Source organism: Stegastes partitus, unplaced genomic scaffold (genome assembly GCF_000690725.1).
Source record: "Stegastes partitus isolate 25-593 unplaced genomic scaffold, Stegastes_partitus-1.0.2 Scaffold1084, whole genome shotgun sequence".
In the NCBI taxonomy this organism is placed as follows: Eukaryota; Metazoa; Chordata; class Actinopteri; family Pomacentridae; genus Stegastes; species Stegastes partitus.
The window spans coordinates 67,178-78,428 of NW_007578815.1; the positions used below are offsets into that span (position 1 = coordinate 67,178).

Here is an 11,251-nt window from a genome sequence, read left to right on the forward strand (position 1 = left end):
GGTTATCAGAATCAGAAATACTTTATTGATCCCCCAGGGCAGGAGGGGGCAATCCTGGTCCTGGAGGGCCACAATCCTGCACGTTTTAGATGTTTCCCTCTCACCTGATTCAAATGATCAGCTCATCATTAAGCTCTGCAGAAGCCTGATAACGATCCGGATCATTTGAATCAGGTGTGTTGGAAGAGGGAAACATCTAAAACGTGCAGGATTGTGGCCCTCGAGGACCAGGATTGGACACCCCTGCCCTAGGGGAAACTGCTTTTAGTTGCAGATGCTCCCAATCAAAGTCTTAAAGAAGTAAAGATACATAATAAAATCAAAAGTATTAATATGAAAATAAAATAAAATATAACACAAAATAAATATACATGCTTGCTGTTATAAGTGTATATAAATGTAATAGTAACAGTACTACTATTTGTGTTGTTGCACACAGAATGATAATTGCACAATATTTCCAGGTCTAGATGTGAAACCTTGTCTCTGCTGCTGTGAGACTCGGGTGTTTTGTATGCCCACCATCCACCCCGACCACCTCCCAGCAACTCTAATGCAGTTCACAAATACTGTACTTCTGTCATTAAAGCAAACAAGCACAATAACATAGTTGAGTTATGGAATCTTAATTTCCAGTAGATAGAGTAACGCACACACAGCCACGTAGTGTTTCACAAACAGATACAATCATTGTCGCCTCTCAGCGCTTATCTGGTTACAGACGGGTCAGTCCCACTGGTCTAGTCCAAATCCTAGCTTCAACAATAGACGGCACAGATTAAAGGACAAAAGCTCCGGCATATGAAGGTAAGCATTCTGCCCGATTAGGTGACATGTGCAGCGGTACATAAATAGCAAATAATGTATATATTTTTTCCCCTTCAGTCTTCAGTAAAGAATGATGCCATTTTAAATCCACCAAACCTGGTTCTGGACACGCTTGCTGCAGCACTCTATTCTTATGTGTTAATGCTCAGCGCTGTGCTAATGTTCTCTGCATTAATCCTGTCATTCAGACTCCCTCCAAAACATTTACATCCATCCAATTATCCAAATTAATTATTCCAATTACAACAGGGCCGGTTTATTTTCCTGTGAATGATCACGTTGTAATGATGATCTGGAACAAGGTAATGACGGATAACAACTGGAGCGGGAAATCCAGCAGGGGTCAAACAAAGTCACCGATAGGTGTGATAACCGCAGAGGGGTGAAGGGAAGAGGAAGTGGAAAGCACATACATTTAACGAAGCACCGTTAACATAGCAGCGAATTGCTCTGCAGCTAAATAGTAAATCTTTACAGAAAAGCGAGTTACCTGAAGAGGAGATGAGCTTCCAGCTGATGGAAGGTTCTGGTTTACCGCTGGCTTGGCACAACAGGGTGATGTTGGAGCCTTCATTTACCACAATGTCTTTCGACAGGTTGATGATTTTTGGTGGCACTGTGAGAGAAAATGAAAAATATGTAAATTTAATCAAACGGTTGTAGAGGATGCTCTGTGGCTCAAGTCTGAAAAAAAAAAAACCCTGATGACATGACATCCCCAGGGATGCTTTAGATTTTATATATATTTCAGGCAGTACAGTTTCCTAACAGAACGCCAGGCAGCTTCACATGGACAAGTCCAACCACAAGATATCATGAGCTTACATGTTGGATATTTTATTGGCCTAAACTTTCACCCAAAGTCGGTCCATCTTGCTCCATTAATTTTGGTTATTGGTGCTTCTTTGTTGTGTCTTCCCAAACGTAACACAAGTCAGGATCAACAGATCGACTCAGCATCGCCATGACAACTCAGTTGTTAGTCTTTTCTTTTATTCCCCACTTTGGCATCTTTCTTGAACACATTTTAAAGATTGAACTGAGCAACAAATAAATACATAAATTAATAATAAATCAGTTTTGTGAGAATGGTAGATGGAAGGAACACAATGAAAAACATATTCATGCATATCAAATAATTATCTTCCAGTAAAAGTTATTAAAAGGAAAAAATAAATACAATCTTTACACCACATTTGGGGAATTTTCATGATTTCTGTTTTCTTTATTTTACTGTATTATTCTTCTATGTTTTCATCACCAGAAAAGCTGAAATATGTACTTTTCAATCCATCGTCGGAGCTGCCTTATCAGTTCTTGTATCGGTTTTCTAGTGTAAACACTGACTACACCTCCTGCGTGAGGAGACACTGGGAAGCTCCAGGGATCCAGGAGCTGCCTCGCTCCCCTGGGAAAAGTTTCGCCGCACATGCTTGGATTTATGATTCTGCAGCTTCACATCTCCCTAAATGTGAATAGACATACTCAATATTTAATGTGCTCGGCGGAATGACGTGGTCAGTGTAGTTAAAATTTGGTAAAACAAGCAAAAGGAAAAGGAAAAAAAAAACAGACTTCCTTTAGGAAGCGTTCTTCTTTTATTCCCATTGACAAATGCAAAACACTTCCTGATGAATAATGCAGGCACTTCAACAGAGCAGTTGTTTTTGAACATAAAAACATGAATTATACCATTCAAGCAAACAGCATAAACTTCAGATTCTCCTTTGCACCATAACAATCAATAAAGGGAAATTATGTTTATGTGAAAATGGAATTACTGTCATATCTAATTTACTCTGCTGTGTGGCTGTTTGTTTAAAAAAAAATTCGCTGTGGACAAGAAAAGCTTTTTGTTTACATGCTTTCAATCCGACAAGCAGACAGAATGAGATGTGTTCTTTACTTGTCATGTGAAAATGAAGTTGGCTCGCCGGCGTTCGTTACCATTCATGGCAACCTACCATGAAGCTCAGGGGCTTACAGACTTTCTGGAGGGCAGGAGGGAGAAAAGGGGGCACCAGTAACACATGTAGAATCACTGGATGTGAGCGAGGGTTTATTTTACCCCGAGGCCACCCTGAGTGGAATAAGCAGTGAGAACAGAACGCCTGCTGCTGACCAAACTATCTCCAGTAGCTCCGCTGAGGTGTAAGCTGACGGCACGATCGTCACTGGTTTTGCTGCGAATGAGTAAAGCAAGGCCAAGCTCCACAAATATAATATCAGGTTTAAAAAAAAACAAAACACTTGAGTGAAGTGAGCAGTAAGGGTGAGCTCGGAGCTGCAAGTTAGAAGTTGTTTGTGGTTGTAAGGAGCTCTGGAAACAATGAGGAGGGCTTCCACCTCCTACATTGCTGTTAATCATTTTTGCCCCAGCAGTTATTTTTTTATATAGTTGATTCTCCAGCAGGATAACATCACGCTGGATGTCTTATTGGCTTGAACTAGCGTGATCGACAGTGCTGCTGCTGCCTCTGCCTGAAGGGTCCTCGCAGTCAGATTTAATGTCAGCCGTGCACGGGGCCAAAATTAGGTTGCGAGAACTATATCCGGAAGCACACTGTCGCCCGTGGAAACACATTCAGAACACATTTTTTACATCTCGTTATGTTCTGATCACAGGAATGCTGTGTAAGTCTCGTTTTTTTTTTTTCCCCTTAAAAAATATTTAGAAAAGAAATATTTGAAAAACTGAATGGAGTGAGATCCATCCATCCATCCATCATCTATACACTACTTAATCCTCACTAGGGTCATGGGGGGCTGGAGTCTATCCCAGCTGACTCAGGGTGAAGGCAGGGGACACCCTGGACAGGTCACCAGTCTATCACAGGGCTACACTTAGAGACAGACAACCAAGCACACTCACATTCACACCTACGGACAATTTAGAATCACCAATTAACCTCAGCATGTTTTTGGACCGTGTGGGAGGAAGCTGGAGAACCCGGAGAGAACCCACGCTGCACGGGGAGAACATGGAGACTCCACGCTCTTTATTCTATACGTTCTTTATTCTATGTTGCACTGAAGGAGCTGCTCTTAATCTCATTGTACATGTGTATAGTGACAATAAAGGCATTCTATTCTAAATATTTGAAAATCTGAATGGACTGAGATCATTTCACAATTTTTTTTATTTTTATTTCTTTAAACGCAGCTTTGCTTGTGAAGACCTCCTGAGGATTACTGCACTTGTCAATCGACTCAAAATACATTTTTCAGGCATGTTAAGCTGTATTGTGTGCTCTGTAAAGCAAAGCAGCAAAAAAAAAAATGTATTGATTTCTTAGCAGCCGGGCAATTTTGTGGCTAGCGGTCGTTTTTCTCAAGGTAGACTGCTTAATCAAGCAGCGTTCTAAATGAACTGTTGGACAACTTCCTTCACTGTCTGCTGTGTGAGAAAGCTGCTATTGTGTAGAATTGTTCAGCAGGTATGTGAAAGGTTCAGCCTCTCATCAACCAAGGCCTTTGGAATATATCTCTGGACATAATAAGAATTTAATTTACAAGTTGATAATGTTCATTTGCAGCAGTAAGTGAATAAAAAAATAAAATAAATCCAGCTGTAAGAAAACTATCAGGGTTACTTCAGGTGCTGCAAATGACGCCAAACAAACTGTTTCTCCTCCAGAGCTCAGTGCAAAAGTTTATAGAGTTATTTCAAAGGAGCAAATTGCCTCTAAACAAGCAAAGGATGTATCTACAATCCGGAGCACTTTGTTTGGGAGAGATATCGCCAGCTCCGCCGAGTGCGCTGCTCAAAGGTGAAGACAGACGGTTACAGCCGGGAGGGGAAGCCTCGCGGTCCTCGTGACGCCCTTTGTATCCGAACAGATCGCTCACGAAAAGGAAGCGTTCAAAAACATCGAAACGCTCCGATAATAAGATCAAAGAACAAAGTTTTGTTCGAGGAAAATCCACCTACGTCTTTGGCAGGAGAAACCAACATGGAAGCAGGTTGAGAAAAAGCAGCTTTAGGAATTATTAGCTGCTCCATAATAATGTTGTGATGATGCACCATTAAGACAGATGAAGAAATTAATTATAACAGTGATGCTGAATGGAAAAAAAAACACCTTTGTAAGCATTTCTGGAGCTGCAGAGGGAGGGAAAGGTTTGAGGAAGTCTGCTCCGGTGTTGTTTTGTTTAGCTGATAATAGGAAGCAGATCAAAATGAGGTGTTTCTGAAATGTTGGGACATTTAAATATGACTCAAATAATGTTTCCTTGAAATGATAGAAACTGATACCAGAACCAGAGGACGGTAAATAAGTACTCATGGGAACTGCACCTGGATAAAAGCTTAAAGAAAAGGGATGCAAATTAAATTTAACTTTCCTAAAATAGTAATAACCTTTTATTTTTTACCATTTACTACAATGTTTAAAAAAGAATTAAGTTGATATTTTCTGAAGATGGTTGCTTCTTAGAATAGTTTATTTTTTAATCATGGTCAATAAGAGTAAAGGAAACGATTTACTTAGAAAAAAATGATATTCATCGGTTTACACACGTACAAATAACACATTTATTCAGTTTTAAAGGCACTCAGAGACACAGGGTTCCAGATCCTCTTATTGTTTGCACTGGTGCGCTTGACCTTTTCATTTAGAATCTAATTTAGGTGCACAGGACATATTTCACCACACCTTTTTTTTAGTCGGCTCCTGAACACAACAGTCATTCCTTAACCCATTATGTAAAAGATTGTTAAGAGGAATAAAGGCACAGACACATGTTCTGACCCTTTTCCTACAGATGATCTGTAACTTAAACAGTTTGGCTATCATATAGGTGTTAAACATCATTATCATGTATGACCCCCAGCTTCAGTTTGCACAGGATGACTTTCTTGCTTTTTCTAAACTTCTCAGTTTAAGATGTTGACACTCTGACACCTGAAGCAGAGTTTCCAGCCACGCTTTGGCTTCTGCTCGCCTTGCAATAAATGCAATGCATAATGTTGGCTATTTTATCTGAGTGTCTCCCACAGGTGGAGAATTTCCTGGTGGTGGTGGGTGGCACAGTGTGACCCATTTACATGGAGAAACTTAAGCAGTTCAGAGGGAGGGGAAGATGGTAGCCCAGGTTGTTCTCTGGGTTCCCTGGAATGTCTCACATGCAGACTATCGGTGAACATCAGAATTTACAGACGTTCTTTAAACCCCTCACATGCACTAGTGAACACTAACTAGGTGGTGGAGCACTGACAAGTCTCCAGTCTCCATTCGCTGGCTGCAGGTGTGACACCCAAAAGCTCTAATGTCAAATTTAACCCAGTTTAAAGTGAACGAGTTTAACCTTGTAAATCCAGTTTTGAAAGTTGCTGCACACCATTATTGTTAATGTTATTATTGTTGTTGGTATTATTATCTGGGCTAGCCACCCCAGACTTAAACACAGACTTTACGCCACACATAAACAAAGACAGACCTGCTAAATGTCAGCTACAGTCGTGACTCGATAATCCGACACTAAATGTAAAACCTTCTTTTATGTCGGATATCAAGGCTGTCGGATTGTCAAGACGGAGGTCGAGATAGAAGGAGAGCTTGATGCTTGAAAAATCATTTGTTGTTAATATTTATTGTTTATAGTTGTTATAATAACTAGTCGGGCTGGTCAGAATAGCACTTTCTGGTCTCTGGATATTCACACCCAATTAATGATGAATATCCGAACATTCTGCGCGGTCAGGGGAGGACATGTCGGAGCGCTCCAATGGGGTGGAAGTGGGACTTGGCTGCTGATGCCAGTTTAGTTAGCGATCACACTTCTGTTTCCACCACCGGTGGTGGTGGCAGGGGAGTGGCAGATACAGATACGTTCCACTGTTACCACCCATGTTTACTTGCATAAACACTGAGCACGCTCACTGCGTGTGACGTCGTCGTGTCCTCTTCTGTGCATGCGGGACACTTTTGGGTCGTATGAAGTTCACACAGCAGATCACATACAAGTCACATTTAATTGGAAATGTGAACGAACTCACAAAAAATTCGGATTTCACAAAAAAAAAAAAAAAAATCAAAATTGAGCATTAAGTCCTGCAGTGTGAACAAAGCCAATCTGTGGGATTGTTCAGTCAGATAATACACTGTTATCCTTATTTGTGACATAAAATGTCATGTCAGAGTCAGAATCCAAGGCTGTCGGTATGTTAAGGCTATTTTTGATGGGTTCTGCTGGTTTTTCCTAAAAACCTGTCAGATAGCAAAGTTTTCAGATTGTTAAGGGTCAGATTATCGAGTCCCGACTGTATTTGCAAAAAGTAGTTCTGTTCGGCAAAGGGACAAGTAAAAGAGAAAATCATAGAGGACACACTCTCCTGTAAACGCATCAGCGACAGGGTGACCTGGAAACCAGTTGGTTTGGGTGTAGACCACATGGGGGCAAATTCCCTGAGCAGCAAGAGTCCGGGTCAGTTCTGGCTCTGCTACGCTCCACTGTCCCTAAAAAATGAGTTCGAAAAAACCCTAAAAAAAGGATTTTAGATGAGTGTTAGATAAAAGCATATTTTTCACTAGAGCTAGAGGAGGGTGGTGGACTTAATGCCCCTGTGGAGTGATTTCCAGAGGGAGGGGGACGAGATGGAGATCACTCTGCCTCCCCATTAATCAATAATTGTATGAATGTCAACATGCAGTCAGTCTTTTCCAGCTACGAGCATTGTGATGTGACTACCTTTATAGGACATTTAAATGATAGCTCCTTTTGTGTCACATTCTCACACTCGCTTTCATCACCGGCATAAAGACACATCCGATGATGTCTCCGGATGTCTACACACAAATAAACAAGACATCTCAGGACATCTGAAGATGGAGTTGATGGCTGCGTAAAACTGTAATGATTTCTTCTAGAAGCCGAACACTTTTTAGGTTTGCCTGCATATATCTTGTTTTTTTTTTTTTTCTCCCCCTGACAGATATGTCTCAGCTACGTTTTTGTCATTTCCATTTCAAAGTAAAAAAAGAACGCGTCTGTATTTTAACATTTAAGAATCATCAACTAAAAGTGTATGAACGGGGTGTCACCAGTGCTTTACTGTGTTTTAGGCAGATCAGACTTGTTTGTAAGACCAAATTTCTATGAATAATTTATTGGATGTCAACTTAATCCCCGTTTACCCTTCCAGAATGACAAAAGCATACAGCAAATGTGTCAGCACTGCCGAGGCTAAGGTTCAAGAGGCGAACGCTTCAACTTTGTATATGGAATATAAAACAAAAGGCTGAGTTTTTAGATGTGTTCAACGCAAGCTGAAAGGTTTTTAAAATGTTTTTGTGGTATTATAAATACCACAGAATTAACTGACAATACAGGCAGTGTGTGTAAAGTGCAATCATGTTCACAGTAACGGTTCACTACAACAAATCAGATGTGTAACTACAACTCGTAAGTACAATCGAGCTCATGGCAGCATCGCAAACATGGAAATGACCTATTAACATCTATTACACCATTCTGTTGATGATCTCTGGCAGACACAAACACACATGCTGATGATTGTGAACACATGAGTTTTGAAGTAGATCATATCTGTAAAAGTGTGTGAGAAGCTGCATTTAACGCCAATGGTTCCCCTCCTGGATTGAACTTTATGTGTCTGTTTATACAGAAAAGAGCTTTTTATTAACAGCACTGGTGATCCCTACTGAGAAGTTTCACACAAAATGTAAGGGCACAACTTAAACAAGATGATTTATATTGTCTCCATCTTAACTGTGTTCCTAATGAATGCTTAAATACTAAACATCCATCCATCCATTATCTATACACCGATTAATCCTCATAGGGTCCTAGGGGGGGCTGGAGTCTATCCCAGCTGACTCAGGGTGAAGGCAGGGGACACCCTGGACAGGTCACCAGTCTATCACAGGGCTACACTTAGAGACAGACAACCAAGCACACTCACATTCACACCTACGGACAATTTAGAATCACCAATTAACCTCAACATGTTTTTGGACTGTGTGGGAGGAAGCCGGAGAACCCGGAGAGAACCCACGCTGCATGGGGAGAACATGGAGACTAGTGTCCTCACCAGGACGCGAACCAGCGACCTTCTTGCTGCTAACCCCTAATAAATATCCAATTTACAGAAATGACACTGTGCTGTTTCATATTTTAGGGTAGAGGCACGAGGACTCTTTACGCATCATGCTCATGTTTGCTTTACGAGTGTTTCATTTAAAAACTTATTTTCCCTGCAAATGTTGGGTCGCACCATCCGCAGTACAAACACTACTTCCATTTTGTTGCACTACTACAGTCATGATGCAACCTGCATGAGCGATGCCTGTTGGACACAGTAGGCCTCTGCATCGTTCAGAGATCACCGACTGATTCTTAGTCCTAATCAGAACCGTGGGCCTGTGGTGGCTCAGGAGGGTCTGATTGATCTTTTCTTTTGAATAATTATCAATCGTTTGTTTCATCGTCATCAAGGCGACCACCAGGTTCCTACAGACTGGACACACGGAGGTGACCTGGTAGAATTGTCCCTTGCTGTTATAAGAAAAGCCTTGTGTTAGCCCTCCACCCTAACTGCCCCCCTCTCACTCACACTCACACCAATTACCCCTCCTGGAAAAATGTGTTTACATTGTGGGGTCTCACATGTCTTCTGGAGATTTAACAAGAAGTCTATGAATGAATGAATGAATGAATGAATGAATGAATGAATGAATAAATGTAATGTCTTTTGAAATGATGGAAAAAACCTCAGTGTGTGTGTGTGTGTGTGTGTGTGTGTGTGCGTGTGTGTGTGTGCTTGGTCAGATTGGTATTTTCTGGCCTCAATTTCACATAAAGCATGTAAAATTTCCTTTTAATAGAGGTGGCACCTCACATTATCTCTGAGAGAGGACTGCGGTGCTTCAGCGACCGGCCCTCAGTCAACCAGCAGGAAATTGTAATATGTTTAAACCACTATTCAGGCGCTACAGCAATACGCGGTGATACAATAACACTATTAACAATGTACGACAAGCTGTAGAACTCCGGAAGAACTTCTCAGAAGAGCAAAACTTGGATGTCACATAAACATTAATTCAGTTTTTTTTTATTGTTGTTTTTGTTGCTGTTATTCAGGATCTGTCAGTCATTAGACAGCAGTCATTCTGCTTGTTTGTTCTGCTTCTTTCTTCTTTGTTCCCTATTTTATTATAAATATTCCTGTGCTATACTCATATCGTACCAGGCAATGAGCGGCTCACGCTTTGAAAATATCAATTTGATAGAAAATAAAGTAAATAAGAGCAATGATGTATGTAGTTAGTCCACATCTTCTAGGATGACACAGCACTTTTCTCATCAGGGAGTGACATATCATTTGCTACGGAAGCTGAGAGTGGTCATGGCCGCACATTTTTTTAAACGCCGTTTTCCCGAGATAACGAGATAATTATCCCGTTTCAGCTGTCACTTCAGCCTTCATCAGAAATTGTCGGACTTCCTGGTGTGACGTATCTTATACAGACAGCTGACCGGGAACTCCGACATGACGTGTCATGAGAACAGCTGACCGGGCATGACACCTTACAATGAAGCGCTCGTGCCCGGTCTCGTCTGTCCTCCGGCCCCCCGCTGGTGACTGAACTGGACTGGACCGGGCACAAGCGGTCAAACACGAATACCAATTATGTCGTTTTCATGAGAAAACGATTCTTGTTATCCCGAGATAACGAGAAAATTAACTCGTTATCTCGAGAAAACAGCGAAGAAAGAACAGTAGCGGAAAACGACCGCTCTCGGCTTCCGCAATTTGCCTTTCAGAACTTGAGAACTTAAAGTTTAATGATGTAAAAACACTGTTTTAGTTAGTTTGTTTGTTTGTTAGGGGAACTTCTACGTTCTGGCTACAACAAACTGACATTGACTGGATACTAAAAGCCAACATGCTGCTGTTTTATCGATCCATCGACTGCTCCTGACAGATCATCTCGATTTCTTTCCCGATTCATCCTCAAACAGACGTACTTCCTCCTTTATTTCCAATGAACAAGAGTTGTCACCTGAGCATAAACATATGTTGTTTACGGGTGAGAAAACTCCCTTCAGATGCACAGAATAATGGTGGAGACCACAGTAGAACTGCTGCTCTTCTCACCTTTCTGCCTTGGGCTTCAGTCACTGCATTAATCATGAGATGCTACAGCAACCCAACCAGCAGCTAATAGAAGACGAGGAAATGTATTGAGTGGGTGGTGAATATACATCAGCTGCATGTGTCGCAGCGGTTGGTTGAAACCAGAGCTGAGAGTTAGTTCTGCGGCTTTAAGTGTTTCATGTAGGCTTGTGTTTTCATTCTCTTCTATGTTGCTATGAGCTGAAATGACTGCTGTGTTATTTTGCTGGACACGGAGCATTTTATTTCAACTCGATTATTAGTGCTTGCTTGAGCATTTTCTGC

General features: G+C 41.3%; 1 protein-coding gene across 1 annotated transcript in view; it reads right to left on the reverse strand.

Moving 5' to 3' along the window:
• The window catches only part of ntm (neurotrimin), a 61,775-nt gene that overhangs the window by 35,555 nt on the left and 14,969 nt on the right, over positions 1–11,251 (reverse strand). Inside the window, exon 3 of the mRNA XM_008295911.1 lies at positions 1,319–1,444. Within this exon, the coding sequence (XP_008294133.1) occupies positions 1,319–1,444 (126 nt within the window). The remainder of the gene's footprint in view (positions 1–1,318; positions 1,445–11,251) is intronic.